Source organism: Orycteropus afer, unplaced genomic scaffold (assembly GCF_000298275.1).
Source record: "Orycteropus afer afer isolate SDZICR_OR568_19922 unplaced genomic scaffold, OryAfe1.0 scaffold00402, whole genome shotgun sequence".
NCBI lineage: Eukaryota > Metazoa > Chordata > Mammalia > Tubulidentata > Orycteropodidae > Orycteropus > Orycteropus afer.
In genome coordinates this window covers 573888-601138 of record NW_006921989.1, presented here as the reverse complement: position 1 = coordinate 601138, position 27251 = coordinate 573888, and the positions used below count along the sequence as shown (strand labels likewise).

Genomic DNA, 27251 nt, shown 5'->3' with positions numbered 1-27251 from the left:
CCTAGGGCCAGAGGGTAAGGTGCTGGTTGGGGAAAATGCCAAAGAGACTGGGGATACCCTCATAATTACTGCCTTTCCTCAGGAATGACTTAAAATAAGTCTTTCTTCTTTATTCTCCTTTCCTTTTTTTTTTTTTTTTAGGGTCCCCGAGGCCTTCAGGGGCCCCCTGGTCCCCCTGGACGAGAAGGAAAGATGGTGAGTGACTTCTAGGTCTTCAGGTCACACCTTATACATCTATCAACACCCTCTATGAGCCTTGGCTCTACAGTTCTGGATCTGTTGGTGTCATTGGTGGGATAAGAGCATGGAGGGAAGGGAATGGCTTCAGCTGTTTGAGTTTATGACAAGGGAATTAGGTTAGGTCAGAGAGTCAGGAAGGACTTGCCAGAAGGAGTGATAACTTGAACTGATATCTGAAGTATAACTAGGTGAACAGGAGAGAGAAGAGCATTTCAAGCAGAAGGAACAACATGTGCAAAGGAAGAGCCTGGCACATTGGAGGAAATGATGAATAAGATGCTTCCAAACACTTAGAAGTGCAATGAAATTGGAGGTTCTTAATTTTGGTGAGGGAGCTCTGGTAGCATAGTGCCTAAGGCATTTGACTGCTAACTAGAAGCCTGGCAGTTCAAACCCATCAGCCACTCCTTGGAAGGAAGGTTGGTCAATCTACTTCTGTAGTGATACCACCTGGGAAATCCAAAGAGGGGTCGCTATGAGTCGGGGCTGACTCGATGGCACATAACAACAACAACAACCATTTTTGTGAGGATGGTGATTTGGATTAGAGCAAGGACACTGGGGATAAAGAATAATGGATGAGTCTTATATGTGGGATGTTACATTGGTACACAAAGGAGCCCCCAACACAGGACTCTATAGGAAGAATGTGCTCAGTAAATGGTAGTTGGTATCTTTATGGTGTTGATGATAATAATGTCATTGAGTCCTAATCTTGGGTAGGATTAGAGGTGAGGTTGATCCTTGACCCTTTGGCTCACCTCTTATTTCATAGGGACGCTCTGGAGCAGATGGAGCTCGGGGCCTCCCAGGGGACACGGGACCCAAGGTAAATGATGGGACCAGGACTGGGATTTGGGGAAAGTGTCAAGGTCAAGGGTTTGAGGTTCAGCTGGCATCTTTTTGGACAGGGTGATCGGGGCTTTGATGGCCTTCCAGGGTTGCCTGGTGAGAAGGGCCAAAGGGTGAGTGTGTGAGGCCCCTCCTTTGTTCCAAGTCTCCCTCTCATGTTCATGTCCTCCTTCCCACCTCCAGTGCCAGAGACTTGCTTCCTGTATCTGAGTCCTCATTCCTCATGCATGAGCTGCTCTCCTGGGTGGCTGGTATCCACACCTACATTTCCACTCTGAAATCCCCTCTGTTACTCACTTCAGGGTGACTTTGGCCATGTGGGACAACCTGGTCCCCCAGGAGAGGATGGTGAGAAGGTAAGTTTGGGAGAGGTTGGGGATAGATTGTAGGCTAGAAGCCAGAAAGAGAGACAGAGAGGTGTCAGGGGGTTGGATGAACAGTAGGGGCTGTACTGGAGAGTCAGATGGCTTGACGGATATGAGGTATTTCAGAAGTTAGGAGGTAAGGCTGAGGATTGCAGGATTGGGGTCAGGGACCTGAATCCTGCCCCATGCTCTGACTAAGATCCCCTAGAAGGGGCTTTCCAGTTGAGGGATAGTGATTCTTTGAGAGCTTTGCCTCCCTCCTTTCCAAGTGACAATGCTTTTCCACAGGGAGGACAGGGACCTCCAGGGCCCACTGGCCAGGCTGGGGAGCCGGTGAGTATCAGGAACGCAAGGACCTCTTGTCTGGAGAAGGACATGGAGTTGGGCATCTTAGGGCCTCTGAACAGGGCCCAGAGATGATGCTGAGATAACGCTTCTACTTCCTTTCAGGGTCCTCGAGGAGTGATTGGCCCCAGGGGTTCCCCTGGCCCCCCAGGACGCCCGGTGAGATGTCACTGTCTTTCTGCATACTTGCCTGCTTTCTTCGCCTCTGTCCTCGGCATGTCAATTTCTGTTGTCTGGTTTCTCTGCCCATTCACCTTTCCACCTGCACCTCTCAGTATCTCAGACTCTACTCCTCTGGTCTCCCAGTCCTGGTCTCATATCCTCTCTTCCCACAGGGTGTAGTTGGGATTGATGGTGCTCCAGGTGCCAAAGGAAATGTGGTATGTGTCCTACCCTCTGACCTCTGACCCTTTTGAACACTCTGGGCCCATCCCTAACTCTTTCCTGATCCCTCCTTTTCCCTGTCACCATCCTTATCCTTATCCACACCCATGACCCCTGATTTCAACTTCACTGACACCTCAACATCATGCACCCCTCCACTGAACCCCTACTTTCTCCTCAGGGTCCTCCAGGAGAACCAGGCCCTCCAGGACAGCAGGGAAACCCTGGGTCCCAGGTTTGAGCTATCTTTTCCACTAATTGGGGCTTGTGATGGTTAACCAAGGCCTTCCCAGTCTTGGGTACACTCCAGTCTTCCCGACCTTGGAGCTTACTGCCCCTTCCTCATGCCTTCCTTTACTCTCTCTCTCTCTTTTTTATATCTCCAGGGAATCCCTGGCCCCCAGGGACCCATTGGCCTTCCTGGAGAGAAGGTGAGTGACAAGGCCTACTTGTGACTCTTTCATGTCAATGCTCCTTTCAACTATGTCTCTGGGAAGAGCTTCCCACCAGGCCTTTTCCATTAGCTCTGAGGCTATGATAAATAAGCCCAGAGTTACAAAGTGAAAATTGGAAAAGGGAGGGTTACCATAAACAGAAACACACCAAGGCCAGCTCACATAAGCAGATATTGTCAGATTAAAGGGAAAACCACAGATGCCTGTCTTAGAAAGTATTACTATGACTCAGGGGGACAACCTTTTCTCTGGGGCCCTATGGTGTCATCTTTGTTTCTCTGCACATCTGTTTCCATCTCCCCTGGTAGACATGTTTCTTTCTGCACATTTTTTTAGTTTATCCTCACTCTCAATTTCTATTTCTATATGACCCTCTCTACTGCCTCCTCACCCTTTTAGGCCCCAGCTTCCCATGACTTTATAGTTTCAAATCCATCTGATCATATAGTTTTGGTGTCTCTTAGCTCAAAATCTCAGAGAAGAATCTGATTGGCTTAGTTGGGCCATGCTTCTCACCTCTGAACCTGTCAGCTGTTTGCAGGATACTGGAGTCCCCTCATGCTACCTAGACACACCCTTCTTCAGTGGAAGATGTGAATGGGAGACATTTCTAAAGAAAGGGTGTTGCTGGGAATCCCCTCCCATGTAAACCCAGTCTGTCACACTGGTTTCACATCTCTTCTCTCAACCCTCCTAAAGGGAGAGATTTTTGAGGCTTATAAAGGGGAAGAAGGCTTACCCAGGTCACATAGCAGGTCTGGGCAGAGGTAGGAATAGATTTCCTGTCCCCTGGGATCTGCTTGTTCTCTAACCTTGAACTAGCTGTATGTGGAGAGCTATTTTGGATGGAGGGTGGGGTTCTGAGACCTCCATCACCTCCTCAACTGTTCATCTTCTTTCAGGGTCCCCCTGGGAACCCAGGAATTCTAGGTCTTCCAGGAGCTGATGGCCCTCTGGTGAGAACTGGGAGCTGGAAAAAGGAGGAAGAAGGAGTTGGGTTGTGGATTTGGATAACAAATCTAGGTCCCTGCTAATTTAGAATGTTTCTTCCCCAGGGTCACCCAGGCCATGAGGGCCCCACAGGAGAGAAAGGGGCCCAGGTGAGTAACCTGAGGAGAGGTTGGATGGGGGATGAGGATGGGTAAGGAGAGCCAGGAGTCAGGGGGTCATAAGGGGGGAGAGAGAGGAGGGCATTGAGAACATAGAGGGGGCATGACAGCATGGCACTGACCTTATCTTGATCTCAGGGTCCAACAGGGTCGTCAGGCCCTCCAGGCTATCCTGGACCTCGAGGTGTGAAGGTAGGTGGTACTTGGGGCCTGCAGGTAGGGGTGATTCATCAGTGGCTTTAGGAATATAGCACCGTCAGACATTTCTGGGTGTATGGAGAGAGGAATCAGTCTACCAGGCAAGGAGTGGATCTTGGGTTTCAGCTACAATACACAGAACTGAAGGAGCTCTGGTGGCATAGTGCCTAAGACATTTGACTGCTAACCAGAAGGCTGGTGGTTCAAACCCACCAACTACTCCATGGAAGGAAGACTGGGCAATCTACTTCCATGAATATTTACTGCCTCAGAAATCCAAAAGGAGTTGCTATGAGTCGGAATCCACTCGATGGCAGTGAGTTTTTTTTTTTTTAAACTCAGAAGTGGGTGTGTTACTTCAGAGCTAAACAGACAAAGGAGAGCATTACAGTCAGCATGTACAGTGCAGTTACAACCAGTTGCCCAGTAGTTGAAAACAGGCCCATCAGAGACTGAGCACAATTTTTTTTGTAAGCACATAAGCCACATTGTGGTCCAGGTCAGCAAACTACAGCAAAGCAGAGCGTTGGGCCCTTACCCAAGCCCAGAGCCACATTGTTCTACAGCGATGCTAGGACAAGCCAGGAGCTGCACTGTGGCTAAACAGGTCTGCACTGTTGACCAAGTGCAGGGACAGTGGAGTTTATATCCATGTCATAGCTAAGTCCAGTTACAGTGTAGCTAAATATATGTACAGATGACCTGTGGTCTAATAACAGTTTGGTGGTAACAAATAACTGATGCCTTACATTTCCACTTTGTAGACAAGCTTAATTACACTGTCATCAAGGAAGTGGCTGAACTGTAGCTGGCACAGCCCTGCTGCTACATTGTATACAAGCATCATTACATATCATTTCAGCCTCTGTTGTAGTTGAATCCAGTTACATTGTAGCCAAGGCCAGAAAACAAGCTCAGTTACATTGTGGTTCAGTGAATTGCACTGTGGCTAGACACAGTTATATTATGGTCCAAATACATAGTTATATAATATCTGAGTACCATTTCTTTGTTGTCTCTGATCTGAGGTATGCTGTATCCAAGTATAACTTCATTGTTGTCTCTGAGCCCAGTTATGTTATATCGAAGTACAGTTTTCCCTGTGGCCTAGGTCCAGAGTTTGGTTGAGCAGAGCCCAGACTTCACTGAGCAGTCTTGCTGTAGCTAAACAGAGTCGCCTTGTTGCCAAGCACAGAGTCGCATTGTAGCCAGCACAAAGGGAAACATTCCTTTGCTTTTAGAATGAGACCAGGGCCTGGAATGTTCATCTTCCTTCTCCTGCCAGAAGGAGCTGTGGACACTATGTCCCTGGGAGATGAGAATCTGTTACTTGGAAATTTGGCCTTCCCTGTACACCCCCTCACGAACAACCTTGGGAGGCTGCCCGTTGGAAGGGAGCAGGGAGGCAGCTTCTAGTACACCACACCAGCGGGCTTTGGGCAAAAGTCATTTCCTCCAAGGCTGCCCCCATCCTCACTACAGTCCAGCATCATCTTGGGACTGTCCTGGCCGATTTAGGGCAGAGGACTGAATTTGGGGCCCTTCTCAAGCAGGAAAAGGAACTGAGTGCATTTTTATTTTGCAGGGCACCTCTGGCCACCGAGGCCTCCAGGGGGAGAAAGGAGAGAAGGTGAGAAGGAAGGGACTTCTTTGCAGGGGGCAGGGAGCCCCAGGAATGGGACCCTGCAGGCTGTGCCTCTCCCCTGAAGCCCTGGCCTCACCTCTGTGCTCTCTTCCTCCCAGGGAGAAGATGGCTTCCCAGGCTTCAAGGGTGATGGGGGCCTTAAAGGTGATCGGGTAAGATGAGCTCCAGATAAGGGTTCTGCTGTGTCGGGGGCGGGGGGGCTGGGGGAAAGTGGGGAGGGGGTAAGCTGGGGCTAAGTGAGCAGGATGGGGGCTGGAGGGAGAAAGAGTGGCAATGTGACTGACATCAGGCCTCTCCTTTCTATTCCAGGGGCACCCAGGACCCGCAGGTGCCCGGGGAGAAGATGGCCCAGAAGGACTGAAGGGGCAGGCGGGGCTGGCTGGCGAGGAGGGGCCTCCCGGCTCAGCTGGGGAGAAGGTAGAGGGCCTTGGTCACCTGCCCACTCACCCTCCAACCAACATCCTGTCCTGCAGCCCCGGTGGCCCCTGCCCTTTGGCTTCTGCCCACTTCACTTCACTGCCCTTTCATTTCAACCTCAAGAGGCTGCAGACACCCTTGTCATCTCCTTTCATTTCTCAGCTCAGGTTGCAGAGCACTTCCATGCACACCATTTTGTTTTTAATCCCACAACCATCACGTGCAGTATGAATTTTTTATCCCCATTGTGCAGACAAGGAAACTGAGATTTGTAGTGGTTGAATGATCTGCCCGAGGACATGTCCTTAGCAGCAGGAGTTGAGCCTCAAACCCACGTTTCCCTGATCCCCACCCTGCTACCTCATCCCACGCTACAGCCATCCTTGATCTTTTCCCTCTGACCTCTGGGCTGCAATTTCTGACCTTTGCTCCATTATCTCTCTTTAGGGCAAGCTTGGGATGCCAGGTCTCCCAGGCTACCCAGGACGTCCAGGCCCTAAGGTAATGCTGAGGGACTCTAGGGGGACTGGGGTGGGGTTCAGAGACTGCTTAGAATCTGGGGGCCCAGACGCTGTGGTGTGGGAGTATGAGCCTTTCACTCATGATTGTTGAGATACAGGGTAAGGTATGGGTTTAGGCATAAGTCAGATCTGGCCTCAAATACCCTCCCTCTTGGCAAGTCTCTGAGACCATGTCTTCAGCTGCAAAATTGGGATAACAGTAGTATCTTCGTCATCTATTTGATTATAAGAAACTCGATGATGATGATGATGATAAAGCTATAGGAGCTTTCTTATTTGGTGTGATTGAGGTTGATTCATTGGTAGAGGAAAAGTATCCATAAAATACACATCTCTAACATATCTTAAGGATCTCTGGTAGCATAGTGCCTAAGGCACTTGACTGCTAATCAGAAGTCTGGTGGTTCAAACCCACCAGCCGCTCCTTGGAAGGAAAGTTGGGCAATCTACTTCCATAGTGATACCACCTTGGAAACCCAAGGAGGAGTCGCTATGAGTCGGGTCCAACTTGATGGCACATAACAACAAGATAACTTATGTATAATGTATAATAAAATGTATTTATACAAAAGTGTACTTACATGAAACTGTACATGTGTTTGCCAATGTGTTGATGAATAAGGCTACTGATTAGATTCAGCTTTATGGCCTAAACCACACCCATATTACATCAATGATGATTTATAGTTTCTGTTTGTAAAAAGTGGGACAGGAACTTAAAAGCATGTGGGAAAAAAATCTGAGTGCAGAATGCTTCCAGATCTCAGCCCTCTCAATCTGGTACAGTTCTCTTGCCCACAACTAATTGGACAGCAATTTTTTAGACACTTTCTTTTATACCCAGTCTTTTCTGTTTAAAAGGAGCTCTGGTGGTATAGTTGATAAGGCATTTGGCTGCTACCAGAAGGTCAGCAGTTCAAACCCACCAGCTACCAGTCTTTTCTATTTAAAGGAGTGGTACAAATGGTTAATATACTTGGCTGCTAACCAGAATATTGGTGATTTTAGGCCACTCAGGGCACCTTGTAAGAAAGACCTGGTGATCTACTTCTAAAATATCAGCCATTGAAAACCCTATGGGGTACAATTCTACTCTGACACATATGGGGTCTGTGGGAGTTGGAGTTTTTTTTTTGTTTTTTTTTTAATCACATTTTATTGAGTTTTCAGTGAAGGCTTACACAGCAGTTTAGATTCTCATTCAAAATTTCTACACAGGTCATTCAGTGACATTTGTTACAATCATCACAATGCATGAACATTCTCACTATTTCCATTCTGGTTGTTCCATTTCCATTCATCTAGTTTCCCCTGCCTCTTTATATTGTCATATTTGTTTCAAAATAATTGTTGACCATTGGTCTCATATAGGTGATTTGTTAAAGAATCACAGTACTTACAAGTGATTTTCATTGTTTTCTTAAAACCAATTTGATATTTAGCTATATGGTGACCTTAGGGTTTAGTTTTGCTTCATGGTTTGAAGAGCCTCTCTCTCTCTCTCTCTCTCTCTTTTTTTTATTTTAGGAATTTGAGTTTCTGTTCTACATTTTTCTCCCATTCTATCAGGGTCCATCTATTGTGACTCTGATTGGAATGGTTGGTAGTGGTAGCCAGGCACAATCTAGTTCTGGTCTCAGAGTAGATGAGGCTGTGGTCTCTATTTAACTTTGTTTTGACAGATGTTTTTCTTTTCCTTTTCATAATTCATTAGTTTTTAATGAAAATAACTTAATTGAATCACATGACTCTAACAGCAAGTGCAACTGACATAAACAGGTTTGGGAATAAACTCAGGACACTGTAGCTAAGTATATAACCCAAGCTATAGGAGCAGAAGTTTATGGGAGTTTGAGAGAGAAACCTCCTAGCCATCAAACAATGTGTTTGACATAGTGTGTCAGTGAAGTGGGGGTCAGATAAAAATAGTAAATAACAACAAATGGCAGCTAACATTTCTTGAGTACTTATGATATGCCAAACACGACAGGAAACACTTTCTATTTAATTCTCACCAAAACCTTATGAGGGAAGTATTGTTGATATCCCCAAGCTATAGACAGAGAGAGGTTAAGTCACTTGCTGCACGGCTAGTCTAGCTGTGGAGATGGAATTCAAACTCAAAGGATGCAGGCAAAGTCCTTGGCACAGTGCATAATACAAAGTAGGTACTCAGGGAAGGAGGATTTTGATCCTTCGTAGAAGTAGTCATATTGTCAGGCATGGTTGGTAAGAAATTGATTAATTAATATGAAGATAAGATATTAGTAAGTCTCTGTGTGTGCGTGGGTGGGTGTACAGGATCCTTGAATAGCACAAGAGCCGTGGGACCCCAAATGTGAAGGGAGGAGAGAGGGCCTGGAAAGGGCTTTGAGGCTGATACAACAACAGGCTTATTGGGTCACTTGGTCAGTGTCTCTCCTGATTTAGACTCAGTCTTTTTAGTGAGGGGCCAGAGGGAGTATCAGATACCTTTGATGTCTTCCTCGCAGTGTGTGAGGGTCCCTTCCATATGGGCAGGACAGCATGGGCTGGAATCCATTTTTGTTAATATGTATGGATCACAGTGATTTGATCTGTAACCAATCATGGAGTGATAGGTACTGAACAGCATTTCATTCCATTGTGAGGTTGCCATTACTTGGGGGTGGACTTAATGTCAGCTCACAAGAACAAACAATAGACAGCAGGAACTAGGACCAGTGGACTATGCCCTGATGGGAAAAACTGATATTGAGTAAGTACTCAAATGAGTAAGGTCATTTTACTACAAGGATCATAAACCAAAACAACCAAACTCACTGCTGATGAGTTGATTTTGACTACAAGGCTGTATCTCTATGGAAGTAATTTGCCCAGTCTTCCTTCCAAGAGTGGCTGGTGGATTTGAACTGCCAGTCTTCTGGTTATCCGTCAAATGCCTTAGGCACTATGCCACCAGAGCTCCAAATAGGACAACATGATAGACAGAAGGTAACTTGGAAGACATAGTGGTCAGGATGGCAGCAGAAGGCCTCTCTAAAGAAGTGACATCTGAGTGAGATCTAAAAGGCAAAGAGTAGCTGGCTTTGTGGAAACTTGGGAGAAAAGCATTCTAAGCAAAGGGAACAGCTGGTGGGAAGGCTCAGAAGCAGGAGTGTACTGGTATGCCCGAAGAACATTGAGGAGACCAGTGTGGTTGAAGTGGAGTGAGGGAGGGGGGCTAAGGGGAAGAGAGGAGGGCAGAGGGCTGCATAGGGGGAGGCTGGGGCTGGACGACCAAAGAGGCAGCGGAGTTCTAGACTCAGTAGCCTGGCAAGGGCCTGGATGGTGCAGCTGGACTGGGCGAAGGGCTGAGAGGGTGGTGTGGCTGGACTGGGTGAAGGGCTGTTCTACTTGCCCACCCTCTCACCATCATCTCTTCTCTTTCTGATTTTCTCAACTCAGGGATCTATTGGATTTCCTGGGCCACTGGGACCATTAGGAGAGAAAGGAAAGCGGGTGAGTTGTGATCTGGGGAGAGGGAAGCCACAGCATATGTGTCTATGGCCGGGAGCACCTGTGTGCACACATTTTCCTGAGTTAATGTAGGATACAGGTAGAGCATCACACTACATGTAGGTTACACCTGTGTGCCCAGGTGTGCATGTGTGTAGTGAGTATTTATGTAGATCAAATAGGGTCTGGATACTGCCACCTGCAGGCCTGTATCTGGGTGAACAAAGCCATGGGCCTGCATGTATGTGTGTGACATAAGCATATGAGGCGTATGTACACATGTGAAAGGATATGTGCATGTACTTCTGTGTACACTAAGAGGGTATGTACACAGACATGCATTATATTGCTGTCTGTATATTGTGACTATGTATAAATGGACATTGGGTATATAGGCACATGTGTGTGTACATAGTATAACAAGGATTATGAGGATGGTGCCAACTGGGCAGTGTCTCGTTCTGTTGTACATAGGGTTGCTATGAGTTGGAGATGACTTGACGTCACCTAACAACAATGACATATATATAGTAGAGTCCCTGGGTGGTGCAGGTGGTTAATGTGCTTGACTGCTAACCAAAAGGTTGGAGGTCCAAGTCCACCCAGAAGTGCCTCAGAGAAAGGCCCAGCTATTTACTTTCAAAAAAAGAAAAATTAGCCATTGAAAACCCTGGGGAGCACAGTTCTACTCTGAACACATGGGGTCGCCATGAGTGACAAAAGACATAATGGCAACTGACTGGTATATGTATACTGATGTGCTGATCAGGACTATGTCATCATATGAATGCATGCATGCATGTGTTTGTACTGGGTGTGCAGGTATGTGTCTGCAAGGGACAAGGGCATGGCAAGCTCCAGTGTCAACTCAAGGCTGTGGGTTGCCAACTGCATTCCATGGTGGCACACAATGATGTGTATGTACACTGTGTGGCAAGTGGGGATCTGGGTGAGCACACAAACTTACATGTTTGGACTCTATAGGGGTGATTGTATATGTCATTGGGTGTCTGTAATCCTTATATGGTTTTGTATATAAGTGGTGCATTTGTGCTTTTGTAAAAGGCTTGTGAATAAATGTGTGCAGGTGTCTTTCTAGGTCTGTAATTGGTACCATAACTTCATTCTGCCTCCCTTCACCCAATTTCCTTTTCAGGGGAAGGCGGGCCAGTCAGGGCTGGAAGGAGAGCGAGGACCACCAGTAAGAGAGTTGTTCCCCCTGCCCACTGCCTGCCGGGGCCTGGGGTGGGGAGCAGGGCTACAAAGGAGGGGCTGGAGAGGAGAGGTGGTGGAGAGATCATGAAGAGGGCTTGGGTTATGTCAGTGTTCCTGGTGAGGCAGGAGGGTGTTCATAGAGATGAACCATTCAATCTGGAGGACTTGGTCTCATCTCTTAGGTGCTTTCAACTTCTCACTTCTAACTTTTGCCTTTTTCTGCTCAGGGCTCCCGTGGAGAAAGAGGGCAACCAGGTGCCACAGGACAGCCAGGCCCCAAGGTATGGCAGGGGTGGGTGATCATGGCCCCCAGCAGCCCCTCTATTCCAGAATCACCCAGTGTCTCCCAGTCCCTCCCAGTTGGATTTGTTTTGGACCTGAGTCCTACTCACTCTTTCCTAGGGAGATGTGGGCCAGGATGGCCCCACTGGGATCCCTGGAGAAAAGGTTAGTGTGAGTGTATATGTGACGATCTGGGTTGGGACAATCCCACAGGGTTGGAAAACATTTTTAGGCAGTGGAGAGAGCACAGCCTTTGAAGCCAGAGAGCCATGAGTTCAAGTCCTAGCTCTGCTTCTCACCAGCTGTGTGACTTGGGCAAATTACCTAATCTCTCTGTGCCTCAGTTTCCTCTTCTATAAAATGGGAATAACCCCTAAGGGCTGCAGTGGCAAATGAAACTGCTTACAGCATGTAGAGTGCTTGACCCAGTGCCTGACATACAGTAAGTGCTCACTGTGCACAAGCTAATTGTCATTATGTGAGGCTCAGGGGCTCAGGCGGGAGGGATTGAATAATGACTCCTGGTTCCATTTCAGGGCCTCCCTGGACTGCAAGGATCCCCTGGATTCCCTGGGCCAAAGGGTCCACCTGTGAGTGTGCTCACCCTGATTGAAGGCTGGGGAGACAGGGAGAAAGGAGACTCCATATCTGTGCCCCAACTTTTCCCTACCTCATTCCACAGGGCCCCCAGGGAAAGGATGGGAGACCTGGGCACCCTGGACAGAGAGGAGAATTGGTGAGTGATCCCCTGGTCTCTGATCCCTGACTATGATGTCCTCCCTTTCCTCTGTCCACATGATCCTCTCGTTTGTCTCCCAAGGGCTTCCAAGGTCAGACAGGCCCACCTGGACCAGCTGGTGTTGTGGGGCCTCAGGTCAGAGTCACCTGCCTACCTCCCCAGTTTTGCCCTGCTTTGGGGAGACTTCAAGGGGAAGCTGAGATCACAGGCACATCTCCTTAGTCCACTTCAGCTCAAGATGAGCCTTCCTTCTCTCCAGGGAAAGACAGGAGAAGCAGGGCCTTTGGGTGAGAGGGGACCCCCAGGTCCACCTGGACCTCCTGGTGAACAAGGTCTTCCAGGCCTGGAAGGCAGAGAGGGAAGCAAGGTGAGACCCCACTCCACAGGAGATCTTGGTGGAGGGTCCACAGCCCCCTCAACAGCCCCCTACCATCTCAGAGCTTGAGTCAACTCCATGGGGCATGGGCCCAAACACACAGACTGGGAGAGACACCCTGACCTCCCTCCTCCGCACTCCTACAGGGGGACCCAGGACCATCAGGACCCCTTGGAAAGGAAGGTCCACCTGGACCTAGGGGCTTCCCTGGTGCCCAAGGAGCCCCTGGGGACCTGGTGAGTAGCTCTTGAAGCCCCTTTGGCCAGGTGCTTGGCTGGGCTGGGAGGCAGAGAAGGAAAGGGGGTTCAGGGGGACAATGGTGATGGCAGAGTGGGTGGGGGCAGCTGTGAAAGTAAAGGAATGGCAGCCAGAGAGGAGGCAGACCCCCCGCCTCAGTGCCCAATCCTAGGAAGGAAATGGGGATGGTGAGCCTCCCAGAGTGCAGACAGGACCTGGGGGCCTCTTGACTGAACCATCTCCTCCCTCAGGGACCTACTGGTTTGAAGGGTGACAAGGGCCCCCCGGGCCCCATCGGGGCCAATGTAAGTATAACCCCACCTGCTGGGTAGGGGTGGGGTAGAGGGGACTTGGGTATCTGCGAAGCATTGTCATGGTTAAGTCTGTTGCCTCTGGAGTCAAACAGGCCTAGGTCACACCTAGCTCTGCCACTCACTGGTTGGGCAATCACATGGTTTTGTGTCTTTAGTTTCCTCATCTGTGAAATGGTGTGATGAGAAACTCCACCTCATAGATTATCCCAGACCTCAGGAAATGATCCATGCACAGATACCTGTGTGCTAGTTATCAACATACGAAAACCTCTTTTCTCTTGGAGCTTACATTCCAATGGGGGAGACAAAAAAGTCATCCAGAAACTGACTATAGCCATGGAACAACATAGAGCAAAGAGGAGGGGAGCATGGGGGCAGCAACTTAAATAGGCCAATCAGGGAAGGCCTCTGGAGAAGGTGGCATTTGAGCTGAAACTTGCTGGAGGTGGGTAACTGGGAGAAGAATATTCTAGGCAGAGGGAACAGCAGATGCAAAGGCCCTGAGGCTGGAGCATGCCTGGTGGGTTTCAGGAACGCGGAGGAGCCCAGAGGGGCTGCAGGAGAGGGAGTGAGAGGGGTGCTGTGGGAGAAACGTGCAGAGAGGTGATTGGGGCAGGATGTGTAGGGCTTTGTGGGCCATAGGAAGGAGATTGGCTTTTGTTCTGAGTGGATGGGAGCCAGTGGAGAGCTGTGGGCAGGGGAGGGACTGACCTGACTCAGGTGTTTGCAGCGCTATCTGGCTGCTGGGGATAGGAAAACAGTTGGATACGATGCTCGTCACCATCTATCTTTGGGCCTAAACAAACAATAAGCCCACTGTGGTAGAGTCTGTTCCGACTCATAGCGACCCCCATTGGGTTTCTGACGCAATAAATCTTTACAGAAGTAGAATGCCCAGGCTTGCTTCCATGGAGTGGTTGGAGGGTTTGAACCACCAGTCTTCTGGTTAGCAGTCAAATGCCTTATGCACTGTGCTACCAGAGCTCCTTATCTGCTAGGAAACCCTCCATAAATGAGAGCTACTACTATGGTTGCTAGGAACTCTGGTGGCGTAGTGCCTAAGGCATTTGGCTTCTAACCAGAAGGCTGGTGATTCAAACCCACCAGCCACTCCTCAGAAGAAAGACTGGGCAATCTACTTCCATAGAGATACCACCTTGGGAACCCAAAGAGAAGTTGCTATGATTTGGAGCCGACTCGATGGCAGTGAGTTTGGTTTGGTTTTGGTTTTACTATGGTGGTTATTCCTGACCCTTTGCCACTTTCAGGGCTCCCCTGGTGAGCGGGGTCCTGTAGGCCCAACAGGAGGCATTGGGCTTCCTGGCCAAAGTGGAGGCCAAGGCCCTGTTGGCCCCGCAGGCGAGAAAGGGTCCCCGGTAAGTGACCTGCCCACCCCATTCCTCAGGACCTAGCTGCCCACATACCAGTTCCAGCTCTGACCCCTGCCCTTTTCCACCCCTTCCAACTTCCCCCATCAGGGTGAACGTGGAGCACCAGGCTCCACTGGCAAAGATGGGATCCCAGGGCCCCTGGGGCTCCCTGGACCCAGCGGAGCTGTTGGACCTTCTGGCGAGGAAGGGGACAAGGTGAGGGACTCATGAAGAGTGAGTGTCCAGGGGGAGGGTGGACGGTTTTGAGGGGCGTGGTCTTCTCTCATCCTGTTTCCTCTGCAGGGTGAAGTGGGTGCCCCTGGTCACAAGGGAAGCAAAGGCGATAAGGGGGATGTGGTGAGTAGGGGGTCTCCAGTTGGGGAATGCTCCTCAGGGGAGGAGAGAGGGGAGTCTGGGATGTGGAAGTGGGTGGAGGCCACAGAGCTTCCTGCTTTCCTGGGCCCCATGTTGACACCTGCAAGGAGGAGAAGCCCCTCAAGTTACCTTGAGTAAAGGAGGTCACAGAACCCAACTGCAGACAGAGTAGCCGAGGTCCCAAAAGAACTGGAAGGTTACCCTCTCCTCTCCTTTTCCTTGGTGGCATATGCTTCTCCCTGCGCATGACTCTGGCTGTGAGGCATCTTGCCCCAGCTTCCCTCCAGAAACGTCAGCTCCGGTGCCAGCAGCAGTGAGCCAGCTCAGTCCCTGGTGGGATTTCCTGGGAAAGGTCTGGATGGGCCAAGTTGGGGACAGATGTCCATTTCTGATCCCAGCAGTTGGTTCCTAGGAAGATAAGGTTGGGAGGATGTTGTTGCCTCTTCCTGGTGTGGGTAATTTTTCTAATAAGGAGGTGTGGGCAGGGAGACAGGGTTCCTAGTGGCCCTAGGAGGGGTTTTTGGATTTTGTTCTGTTCCCTAGGGCCCACCTGGACCAACAGGGGTACGAGGTCCTGCAGGACACCCAGGCTCCCCGGTGAGTAATCTGAGCTTTGTGATCCCTTCTCGATCAAAGGGAGAGTGTTCTCTAGCCTGACTCGGGCCCAATATCAACCCTAACTCTGATCTACTCCTCAATGCCAGCATCCTGTATGAACTCACCTCTTGAATTTAACCCAGTCCCAACCTCAACTCCAACTCTGAACTCCATCACAGCTCCAATCTCAACCCTGCTCATGCCCTTAACTTCAATCCCAACTCCAAATCCATATTAACCTAACTCTGACCCAGTTCTTACCTCAATCTCTAACCCTGACACACCCTTCAATGCTGACTCCAAACCTGAACTCCAACTTTGAATCTGATCCTGGCCCCAACTTCAAACCCAACCCTAAATCCCATCTCAATTCCCTCAGACTCTGTTCATGACCTTAACTTTAAATCCAAATTTCACTCACTATCCAATGCCAATCTTAAACTTTGACTCAGCCCTTAACTTCATTCCCATAACCTGATCCTTAACCCAGATCTCAACTTCAAACTCAACTCTGACCTTCTTCAAACTTAATCCCAGCCCTGACTCCAACCCTTAACCTCAATGCTGACCCTTGACCCCAACCCCTGCCTCTGTCCCCCTCCCAGGGAGCAGACGGAGCTCAGGGACGCCGGGGACCCCCAGGTCTCTTTGGACAGAAAGGAGATGATGGAGTCAGAGGCTTCGTGGGGGTGATTGGTCCCCCTGGCCTGCAGGTGGGTATCTGAGTTATTGGGTGGTGTCTCTGGTTCCCTCCCCCTGTGCCACAATCTTGCTTCTTTGTCCCACAGGGGATGCCAGGCCCTCCTGGAGAGAAAGGGGAGGTCGGAGACGTAGGGCCCATGGTATGGACCCCTAAGGAAAGGTGGGAGAGGGAGTCAGGGTTATAGGGTGGGGGTGAGATCCATTTGGGGGGGTCCCAGGGCACCACTGTCATTTCAAGGGTCATGTGAGCCGCTAGCATCAAGTGTGGTGTCTGTGGTCACTGGAGCTTTTGGGGGAGACCACGGCGTCATTCATTGGATGCTATTCTGAACCTCCCACAGGGTCCCCATGGAGCTCCAGGCCCCAGGGGCCCCCATGGACCCAGTGGATCAGAGGTGAGAACTCTAGGGACTCTAGGATGCCTCAGAAGGGGGAAAATTCATTTCCCAAGAAGGGAATTTCTGGAATCCACAGTCCCACCTCTACTCCTTGCTATCTCTCCAGGGCCCTCCTGGGCTGCCTGGAGGAGTTGGTCAGCCTGGCGCTGTGGGTGAGAAGGTGAGAGAGGGAAAGAGAGAGAAAGAGAGAATGTGTTGGGGGCTGTATGGGGTGGGGGGAGGAAAAACCAGTCCTGAATAGGGGTGGCTGTTCTGGGGAGCCTCTCCCTGTCTGCCAGGATGGGGCCCCTTCCCATTCCCACTCTGTCGCCCACAGGGTGAGCCAGGGGAGGCTGGAGACCCAGGACCCACAGGACCTCCAGGCATCCCGGTGAGTGACTGGGCTCTTTGGCCCCTGCACTCATCTTGGGGAACACCTGACTCCTGGGCACTTGGGGCCACCTTAACTTCTGTGCAGTCCAAGGTTACCCACTGACTCTTGATTTATGATCATCCCTGGTTCTTGTGATGAAAGAGTCTTGGGATGTCTCAGGAAGGTCCTCCACATAGTTTTGCAGGTTGTCTACTGCACAAGGGCCCAAGGCCAAGGGAGGAAATGGGGATCAAATGAAGACCATGAGCCATGGCTTCAGGATGAGTTACTCAAAGGGGACCTCTGTTATAATTCACTCAAAGATGACAGACATCACCTTTGGCCATAACTTCTGAGCAACTGGGCCAATCTGATCCCAGGTCCCTAAGAAGCCCTAGGTTTCTATGACCTCTGACCCTAGGCTATTCTGACCTATGACCCCAGGAAAGTCCAAGACCACCATGATTCCTGAAACCAGGAAGGCTAACCCTTGGCTCTTGGAGAGTCCAGGCCAGCCTGACCTCTGATCTCTGTTTCTGCAAAGGGAACCAGGGGAGAAGTTGGTGAAAAGGGGGACTCAGGCCCATCTGGTGCTGCTGGACCCCCGGGCAAGAAAGGCCCCCCTGGAGAGGATGGAGCCAAAGGGAGTGCGGTGAGTTCTGGGGAGACATGGGGGCAAAGTGAAGGTGGAGACAGAAAGGAGCAGACACCCATTCACACCCCAACTTGCTCCCAGAAGGTTAGCCAGGGGTCTTGTGCTTTAATTCGTTGACTCCATGAGCAACCTAGAACATGGCTGAATGAGTGAATGAATGACTCAATCTATCAACATAAAAATATAGTGGTTATACCTTATTGCATGGAGTATAACTTGCTTTCCCATGGAATCATTCTCACAATGTTTGAAAGGTCAAGGTTGAAGTCAAAGCTAGATCAGAGTTGGGGTTGAGGTGTGTATTTGGCATGGGGTGGAAGGTGAGGCCCTTTTGACATAGGAGTGGGGGATCTCTGAGCCTTATGGAGGCAATGAGGAAAGTTAAAATCTGTGGGGCCTCAATTTGATTCTCATACAGACACCTGCCACTGGCTGTGTCCCCCTGTCTGAGTGACAGCTCCTTCTGTAAGGATGGGGTGAGGATAGGATGAGGGCTGCTGAGAGGATGAAGTGAGATGCATGTCACTGTCTCAACTCAGCATCCATGAACCCCTGCAATGTCTGCTCTACCAAGGCAGGGATTTTGTGTTTTGTCCCCAGCACCCAGACCTGTGCCTGGTCCTGGTCAGAGGTCATAGAGACCCAGGACTTACAGGAGCCAGTTTATCTGTTAAATGAATGAATGAATGCTCAATAATTCAGAGATGTGATTATTAATTACTCTGGCCAGGGCCCCACAGGGCTCCCAGGAGATCTAGGACCCCCAGGAGACCCTGGAACTTCGGTGGGTATGATCCTGATCTCCCTACCCTGCCCCTCCCCCCCCCCCAAGCCCAGCATCTTCCCTAACTCTGTCCCCATCTCCCTGGTGCACAGGCCTAGGGAGGGCCTGGGCAGGGCCAGTAGAATGAATCACCCTCATTATGCTTCAAATTCTCATGTACCTCCATGACCCCTCTTGACTCCATTCTCCCTCCATAGGGTATAGATGGTGCTCCAGGGGAGAAGGGAGACCCTGGTGAAGTTGGGGGTCCGGTGAGTAGGGGAACAGGGGCATGGTGCTGGGAGAGCAAGATTGGGGGATGGTGAGTGGATGAACTGGGAGGGGCTTTTCTCAGGCCTCGCCATGAATGTGAGCAACTGCGGAAGGTGGGAGATGGCTGGTGCTGGGTGATATTTGGGGAAAGCTGTCTTCTAACCAAAGCCGTCCTCAATGAAACATAGTCATGTTTCATCGATGTTAGTGAGTGCTACCATTGTTGTTGTAATCTCTGTAGGGCCCGCCTGGTGCTTCTGGGGAACAGGGCCCTCCTGGGCCCCCTGGCAAAAGGGTGAGTGACACCCCACTTCTGGCTACCTTGACTCCCGTCTTTTTCCATTCATTACACAGGCCTCCATTCACCCACACAGGAGCCCCCAATTATCCACACAGGCCCCCACTCACCTGCATAGGGGCCCCGACTCACACTATCTTTCCCTTCTCAGGGTCCTTCAGGCCGCATGGGTCCGGAAGGCAGAGAAGGGGAGAAAGGTGCCAAGGTGAGTGCCCCCATTTCGGGCAAGGGGCCATGTGCTGACCCTTTGGCCAACAGTTGGACCATCGAGATGGGGAGAGTGCCTGTGACCACCACAGGTGGTCCAATCCCCTCCCTGATGGTTCTTGCCTACAACTAGGAGGCAGGTACTCCCTGACTCTTTTCCCCTTCCCTTGTCCCTGTCTGTTCCAGGGGGAGCCAGGCCCTGATGGCCCCCCAGGGAGGACAGGCCCAATTGGGGTTCAAGGGCCCCCTGGGCATGTTGGGCCTGAGGGTCTTCGAGGGATCCCTGGTCCTGTGGTGAGTGGGGTGAGAACAGAGGTGGGCAGAGGCAGGGGCAGCAGATGTGTGTTCTCATCACCTAATTTTTCATTGTAATTGGGAGAAGCTGAACTTGGTGGGGTATGGGGTGTCCATACTGGGTTCTGGTAGGGTGGGACCTCCCCTCATGTTCTGTTTCACCCTCAGGGTGAACCAGGCCTCCTGGGACCCCCTGGACAGATGGGCCCTCCTGGCCCCCTGGTAAGACACTTCCTTGTCCCTAAGGTCCCACACTTGGCATTGAGTGACCATCTAGTGACTATCACTGCTGATGATGCAGGCTGATCCCCCATTGACCATCCATCTGACTGTCCACCTGACCTTCTATATTCTCTGATCACCCATCCTGATGGTCTACACTGACCCTCCATCTTGAAGACATACACTGAAAACCCACTCTGACTCTCCATCTTGATGGTCTACACTGGCCACCCATATCGACCTTCTATTTTGATGGTCTACACTGATCACCATACTGACTCTGCACCTTGATGGTTTCCACTGACTATACCTACTATCCATCTTGATGGTCTACACTGGTCACTCACAGTGACCTTCTATTTTGATGTTCTTGATGGTTTACACTGACCACACCTACTAACCATTTCGATGGTCTACAATGACCACCACATTGACCTTCCATTTTGATTGTCTACACTGATCATTATCCCTTATCAACTCCCTCCTCTCTCCTGACCATCCCCATGACCATATCCCTAGTAATTCCATCCCCTAATCACCCACATGGACCTTGAGAGTTTGCATTTGGGAATCACTGATTGATCCTTGCTCACCTTCCAGGGCCCCTCTGGCCTTCCAGGACTGAAGGGAGATGCTGGCATCAAGGGGGAAAAGGTAGGGATTCCTCATGGCATTCTTCTTCTCCCCACCTATTCCTGCCTTTACCTCCCTTCTTGGCCAGAGGGGCTGAGAGATTGGGATCTCCTCTGCTCCCAGGGCTCTAGGATAAAAATCCCCCAGCACCCCTCCTTCTTCCCCCACATGTGCCTGTTTTGTTCTCTAGGGCCACATCGGATTAATTGGCCTCATCGGCCCTCCTGGAGAGGCTGGAGAGAAAGGGGATCAGGGATTTCCAGGCATTCAGGGCCCCCCTGGCCCCAATGGAGACCCTGTGAGTGTGTATCCTGTCCTCAGTGTTCTCTAAGAGTTTGTTCAAAGGCAGGGGAGGGGCTGGTGGTGAGGTAGAGAGTGGGCTTGTGTGGAGACAGTGGGTGTGGGGGTTTGGGAACCCCCTGGTTCTAGCAGAGTGGCGAGATGGGGGTCTGGAATGATGGTGGCGATATCTGGGGAAAATGGATGGCTGTATCAGGGACTTGTGGGTTAGAGGCTGTATCAAGTGGTTGGAAGTCTCTCTTTTGGGGGATTGGAGGCTTGTCTGGGAGATGTCTGGGCAATAGAGCTAAACCTCATCAATGCTGACCCTGATGTCCCTTCTCCAGGGTCTTCCGGGTCCTGCTGGCTCCTTGGGTCCCCCAGGGGCCCCCGGTGTGGCGGTGAGTAAGGGGAATTTGTGGGGTGGGGTCTTCCACAGAGAGCCAATGCAGGGCTCCAGCTCTCCCTGTCTCTACCCCACAGGGCCCTCTGGGACAGAAGGGATCAAAGGGCTCCCTGGTGAGTACACAATTCTCCCTTGGGCTACCACATCCCAGCTCCTTCCTCTCTACTAGGACCCTTAATGCCTCTGCATTCATTAATTTATGCACTCAGTCATGTAGTCAACACATATCTGTCAAACACCTACCACTGTATTTCATTAAATCCAAGATGCTGTCCGTTGTAAGATGGATCATTATTTTATAAATGGCCAAGAAAACAATTCTGTCAAGTAAACTTTGTCTTGCCAAAGATGTTAAGATGCATGCTGACTTTAGAGATGTTAAAATAGGAATAGAAAGTATGTGTCTTATGCTTATGCTGAACATTGTGTGTCCTTCCCCAAGGCTGTGTGTGCATGTTGGTAGTAGTGGGAAGGGGCCAGGTCTTCTCAGAGCCACCCCCAAGTGACCTTTTTCTACAGGGATCCCTTGGTCCCCGAGGGGACACTGGCCCCCCAGGGCCTCCTGGGCCTCCGGTGAGTTCCCCAGGACCTGGGAGGGGGAGGACAGGACTATGCCTGCAGTGTCCCACGGGGTCCTCAGTGCCCAGCATGGGTGGGGCAGACAGCAGTGCTCAGAGTATGCAGGTGGGGCGGGTCTTACATTCAAAGCCAAGGGTGGATGTGGGCTGTGCGAGGGGTGGGGCAGATGACAGGACAATCCTGCTGAAGTTGTGTGCCGTGGAGTCAGAGTCGACTCACAAAGACCCCTCCTTGGGTTTCCGAGGCAGTATCACTAGGGCAGTAGATTGCCCAACCTTCCTTCCGCCTACTGAAGTTAGGCCCTCAGTTTTATCTTGCTTGACTGTCTTCACCCGGTCTCTGTCTCTCTTTTCTCCTCTCTTCCTTCTCTCCTGGCCTTTTGTCTCTCTGCCTCAATACTCAATATTTTTTCCACTGTCTCTTTCCCCTCTTCCTCTCTGTCTCTTTCATTGTCTTACTCCTTTTTTTTTTCTGTTTCTGGGTGTCTCTCTCTGTCTACCTTTCTATCTCTTCCTGCCTTGTCTCTCCCTCCTCTCTGTCTCTCTTCCTTCGTTTTCTCTCCCCACCTTGTTTCTCCGTGTGCCCTGCTCCCCATATGTCTCTCTTGTCTCTGCCTCGGTCTGAGTCTCTCCCGTCTCTTCCTGCCCCACCTCTGTTCTCCTGCTCTCCTCCGTCTCCACCCCCACCCCCAGGGTCCCCCAGCGGAGCCGCACGGGCTGCGCCGCCGCCGGCGCTCGGTCCCAATCCTGGGGACGCCGGAAGAGGCCTCGGCAGGCGGCCTGGAGGAGGTGCTGGCCTCGCTCACGTCGCTGAGCTTCGAGCTGGAGCGGCTGCGGCACCCGGCCGGAACTGCGGAGAGCCCGGGCCTGGTTTGCGGCCAGCTGCACCGCAATCACCCTCACCTGCCAGACGGTGAGGTCCGCCCCTCTCTGGGTGGGCGAGGGGCCATGGGGGCCGATCCCCGCTCACTCTCCCCACCTGGCTCTGCGGCAGGGGAATACTGGATTGACCCTAACCAGGGCTGCGCCAGGGACGCGCTCAGGGTTTTCTGCAACTTCACCGCGGGTGGAGAGACCTGCCTCTACCCGGACAAGAAGTTTGAGACCGTGAGTGCCTCTGGGGTGGGCGGAGCGAGGACCTGGAGGTCCCAGGGATGAGGGTTAGGGTGGGGTGGGGGAAACAGCTGTCCTGGAACCACCTTCTCCCTTCCTCCAGGAAGGGCTCCCCCCTACACTCCCCCACCTACACAGCCTTTTTTTTTTTTTTTTCTTGGTGGAACCCCTGAGACTATATAGCCCTTAGGCGTTTTCTTTTTTAAATTGTGATTTGGGTGCAAATTTACAAAGCCGATTTGTTTTACTCTCAACAGTTCACTGCACATTTGATTTCACAGCCCGATTACCCTCCCCAAGCATAAAAAACTCTCCTCCCCTCCCTTCCCTGTGACTCCCCCTGCCTGTGCCCCTCTTATCTATGCACGCCTGGCCTGTCTGTCGGGCTTTCCCTCTCTGTGAATGCTGCCCCTCTGGTGTCTCATGGCTGTAGATCTAAAGGGTGCATCTCCTTAGCTTAGTGGGTCTAGAATCTTATTCTTCCTCTAGCCAACATTTATTGAGCACCTACTGTATGCCAGGAGCTATCAGAAACACTGGATACAGCCAAAAAAAAAAAAAAAACCTCACTGCCATTGATTCGCCACTCTTCCTTCCTAGGAGTGGCTGGTAGGTTTGAACTGCCAGCCTTCTGGTTAGCAGTCAAATGCCTTAGGCACTATGTCACCAGAGTTCCCCTGGTTACAGCACAGAATAAAAGACAAAATTTCTCTTTTCCTGCTCTCACTTTCTGTGGAAAAGACAGACCAAAAAAAAAAAAAAAATCTAGCAAAGACTTGATGGCACATAACAACAGTAAAGAAATCAGTCATGCTGGGCAACGCTCAGCTAGTGCTACTATGTGCCAGGCCTGTTCTAAGGCACTTTGCTGAATTAACTAATTGAGCCCCAACCACCTGATGATGCTGGGTCTATCATCATCCTCCAGAAGCTCTGGTAGCATAGTGCCTAAAGCACTTGACTGCTAACCAGAAGGCTGGCAGTTCAAACCCACCAGCCACTCCTCAGAAGGAAGGTTGGGCAATCTACTTCCAAAGTGATACTGCCTCAGAAACCCAACGAGGGGTTGCTATCAGTCAGGTCTGACTCAATGACATGTAACAACAACAACATCATCATCCCCCAGAGAACACTGAGCCACAGAGATTGTCCATGGCAGTCTGGCTCCAAGTCCCTGCCCCTGACTTGCTGTCTTATAAGCCCCACTTGTCCTCCAGACTGGGAGGTGACACCACATGGTCCACCAGAACTCCCGGGGTTCGTCATCAGGGAGCACTGAGCTGGGTGCCAAGGGGACCTGCTCCAGTGGCCTCCCCCTCCCCCTTCCCCAGGTGAAACTGGCCTCCTGGTCCAAGGAAAAGCCAGGAGACTGGTATAGCACATTCCGTCGAGGGAAGAAGGTGAGTCACAGGAGGCCAAGGTAGGGGACTATGAAAATTAGTGGGAACCAGCATGGGAGTTGGGTGAGGGGTTCTGAGGGTCAATGTGAACAGAACAGACTGGCCCCTACCTTCTTGGAGATCGCAGGCTGTGGGGTGGGCATCAGATGGGTAATAGCCGGTTGTCATTCAGAGTGTTCGTCCTGTGATGGAGGGAGCACAGGGTATGGTGAAAATTGAGAGGCAGCTCTGGAAGTACCTGAAGGTCTTCTGTTGGAGGATTTCAATTAGCAAGTTAAGGAGGGCAAGGAAAAGTGTTCCAGGTAGAGGGAACAGCATATGCAAAGGCCCAGCATCAAGAGGCGTTGATGAATTTGAAGAAGAAGCCCCTCATTATGCCCATGAGAGTATGAAGAGGGTTGTGGATGAGGGTCAGGCCATGAAAGACTTGTGGGGAGTGGGGAGCGGATTTGATCCAGGTCAAATCTCTGTTAGAAATATCCTTCTGGAGTGAGTGTGGGGAATGGATTAGGGGCCTTGAGACCCAGAAGGACACTGATGTCTTGGTCCAGGAGAGTGAGGAGGGACTCTGGGCCAAGGTTGGAGATTCTGGGATGGAGAGGAAGGCATGGCTTGGAGTAGTATCTAGGAGGGCAAGTCAACAGGACTTGTAATTGATTAGGTGGAAGTGAGGGAGGAGTTGGAGATGATGCTCAGGTTTCTGCCTTACGTGACTGGTGTCTGGAAATGCTCTCTGAGATGTGGAAATGAGAGGAAGAGCAAATCTGAGGGTCAAGGGAATGTTGGGTTCAGTTTGAGTGTCATGTATTTAGCATTTATTTATATGCTAAACAGCAGAGCTTTAGGAGAGACCAACAATTCCCAGAAAACAAATAAAGGTATGCTATTATGTGAGGAGGAGCTCTGGTGGCCTAGTGCCTAAGACACTTACTTGACTGCTAACCAGAGGCTGGTGGTTCAAACTCACCAACCACTCCTTGGAAGGAAGGTTGGGCAATCTACTTCTGTAGTGATACCACCTGGGAAACCCAAGGAGGGGTCACTCTGAGTCAGGTCTGTCTCAACAGCACATAACAACAACAACAACATTATGTGAGGAGGCGCTCTGGTGGTGCAGTGCTTAAAGCATTTGGCTGCTAACCAAAAGATCCATGGTTTTGGTTAGCAGCCAAAAGCTCAGTGGTTCAAACCCACCAGCTACTTTGCAGGAGAAAGATGAGGCAGTCTGCTTCCATACAGACACATAGCCCCAGGGCAGTCCTACTCTGTCCTATAGAGTCACTATGAGTTGGACTTGGCTGGCTGGCAGTGAGTTTGGTTGTTTTGGTTTATTATGTGAGGAAGTGTCTTGGTCTGAATTTCTCCAAAGCAGATTGTGAGAAAAAAAACTCGATTGCAAGTAGTTTATCTGGAAGGCAATTCCAGATAACCCCAGTTGAGGAATGTGGAAATGATACAGGGAAGAGAAGGAAGCCAAAAGGATGTATTACCAAGCCAGTTATCTCAGGCCAGTTATATTTTAATAATATATTTAACCCATTAAACCAAAATATTGTCTCAATATGTAACCATCATAAAGGTCCACTGATATTTTACTTTATTTTTTTATACCAGTTCTTCAAAATCGGCTGTATATTTTATATTTATAGCATATCTCAGCTCAGATGCTAAATTTTGTTGGGAATACTTGAACTCTTTTTAGATTTCATAAAATCTACAGTTGGAGAAGTAGACTCACATACACAAGTTGTTCCAAGTTGATAACTGGCTTAAGGCTCAGTTATTACTTATAAATTAAATAAAGTAAAAAATGCTCAGTTCCTCAGTCACTCTGGCCGCATTTCAAGTGCTCAGTAGCCATGAGTGACTGGTGGCTACCATATTGGACACAGTGAATATAGAGTATCCAGGAAATGGTTAGCTCTTCAAGTCTGGGGTCTACAAGTGAGTGATTTGTGAGTTGTGTGAATAGATGAGAATGTTAAAGACACTCTGGAGATGGTAGACCAAGACACCAAGATTTGAGTGGTCAAATGGGCCAGGTATGGGGATCTACTGGATGAGGAGGGGGCAGAGAAGATGTGAAAGAGACTACTCAGGATTCTGCCTTGAATGACTGAGCAGCTGGTGGGGTTGCTCCAAGATGGGAACATGGGAGAGGTGGCAGGTCTGCCAGTGGATGGAGAGAGATGAGTAGGGGCTAATGGAACACCCCAACCCCCTGCTTTGTCTCACCTTCAGTTCTCCTATGTGGATGCTGATGGGTCCCCAGTGAGTGTGGTACAGCTGACCTTCCTGAAGTTGCTAAGTGCCACGGCCCACCAGAGCTTCACCTACTCCTGCCAGAACTCAGCTGCCTGGCTAGATGAAGCCACTGGTGACCATGGCCGCTCCCTCCGCTTCCTGGGGACCAATGGGGAAGAGCTGTCCTTCAATCACACGGAAGCAGCCATCATCAGTATCCCTTATGATGGTTGCCGGGTAAGAGGGAAGGTGGGGCTGGCTGGCCCAAGTGGGGAGGGGAAGCCTTAGCTGCCCCCCCTAACTAACCATCCGTGTCTTCCCATGGACAGCTCCGGAAAGGACAGGCAAAGACCCTCTTGGAGTTCAGCTCTTCTCGAGTGGGTTTTCTGCCCCTGTGGGATGTGGCGGCTACTGACTTTGGCCAGACAAACCAGAAGTTTGGGTTTGAGCTGGGCCCTGTCTGCTTTAGCAGTTGAGAGTTTGGGGAATGGAAGGGACAGTGAGGGAGCCCCAGAAGGGGCACATTTGGTGCTGAGGCTTCGAAGCCACCATATTTATCATCTCCTGTGACTGCGGAACCAGGAGAAGATCTGCTTGACATGGTTGAAAAATATTTCTTCTCCCTTCCAGGGGTCTGGGGACTGGGGTCCCTGGCCCAAGGGTCAGCCTTTCCACCTCCCAGGTGGCATGACTGTAGTCTGGTTCTTTTTCCCCACAACCCCAACACAGCATTTGACTCCCTACCCCTGAGCCCCCATGCAATGAACTTCTAACTCAGAGCTGATGAATGCCCCCCATGCCTGCCTCCCCACTCCTCAGTCAGTACCCTCAACACCTTTTGGTGCTACCCTTCCCCATAGTTAAGCACTGGACATCTCCTGGTCCCATTCCCCAAGGCTGAGACCCCTTTGCTCATTTCTA

General features: G+C 50.6%; 1 protein-coding gene across 1 annotated transcript in view; it reads left to right on the top strand.

Annotated features, from left to right (window-relative positions):
* The window catches only part of COL5A3 (collagen type V alpha 3 chain), a 39162-nt gene extending 12356 nt beyond the window's left edge, over positions 1–26806 (top strand). Inside the window, exons 16-67 of the mRNA XM_042782643.1 lie at positions 142–195; positions 1016–1069; positions 1152–1205; positions 1395–1448; positions 1746–1790; positions 1908–1961; positions 2138–2182; positions 2368–2421; positions 2573–2617; positions 3544–3597; positions 3697–3741; positions 3889–3942; positions 5534–5578; positions 5692–5745; positions 5903–6010; positions 6458–6511; positions 9958–10011; positions 11165–11209; positions 11451–11504; positions 11626–11670; positions 12042–12095; positions 12188–12241; positions 12326–12379; positions 12504–12611; positions 12767–12856; positions 13109–13162; positions 14440–14547; positions 14650–14757; positions 14845–14898; positions 15460–15513; positions 16119–16226; positions 16302–16355; positions 16557–16610; positions 16720–16773; positions 16930–16983; positions 17510–17617; positions 18351–18404; positions 18602–18655; positions 18898–18951; positions 19106–19159; positions 19348–19455; positions 19624–19677; positions 20278–20331; positions 20501–20608; positions 20937–20990; positions 21073–21108; positions 21515–21568; positions 22267–22486; positions 22568–22680; positions 24018–24086; positions 26328–26567; positions 26660–26806. Of these exons, the coding sequence (XP_042638577.1) occupies positions 142–195; positions 1016–1069; positions 1152–1205; positions 1395–1448; positions 1746–1790; positions 1908–1961; positions 2138–2182; positions 2368–2421; positions 2573–2617; positions 3544–3597; positions 3697–3741; positions 3889–3942; positions 5534–5578; positions 5692–5745; positions 5903–6010; positions 6458–6511; positions 9958–10011; positions 11165–11209; positions 11451–11504; positions 11626–11670; positions 12042–12095; positions 12188–12241; positions 12326–12379; positions 12504–12611; positions 12767–12856; positions 13109–13162; positions 14440–14547; positions 14650–14757; positions 14845–14898; positions 15460–15513; positions 16119–16226; positions 16302–16355; positions 16557–16610; positions 16720–16773; positions 16930–16983; positions 17510–17617; positions 18351–18404; positions 18602–18655; positions 18898–18951; positions 19106–19159; positions 19348–19455; positions 19624–19677; positions 20278–20331; positions 20501–20608; positions 20937–20990; positions 21073–21108; positions 21515–21568; positions 22267–22486; positions 22568–22680; positions 24018–24086; positions 26328–26567; positions 26660–26806 (3714 nt within the window). The remainder of the gene's footprint in view (positions 1–141; positions 196–1015; positions 1070–1151; positions 1206–1394; positions 1449–1745; positions 1791–1907; positions 1962–2137; positions 2183–2367; positions 2422–2572; positions 2618–3543; positions 3598–3696; positions 3742–3888; positions 3943–5533; positions 5579–5691; positions 5746–5902; positions 6011–6457; positions 6512–9957; positions 10012–11164; positions 11210–11450; positions 11505–11625; positions 11671–12041; positions 12096–12187; positions 12242–12325; positions 12380–12503; positions 12612–12766; positions 12857–13108; positions 13163–14439; positions 14548–14649; positions 14758–14844; positions 14899–15459; positions 15514–16118; positions 16227–16301; positions 16356–16556; positions 16611–16719; positions 16774–16929; positions 16984–17509; positions 17618–18350; positions 18405–18601; positions 18656–18897; positions 18952–19105; positions 19160–19347; positions 19456–19623; positions 19678–20277; positions 20332–20500; positions 20609–20936; positions 20991–21072; positions 21109–21514; positions 21569–22266; positions 22487–22567; positions 22681–24017; positions 24087–26327; positions 26568–26659) is intronic.
* The last annotated feature ends 445 nt before the right edge of the window (positions 26807–27251 follow it).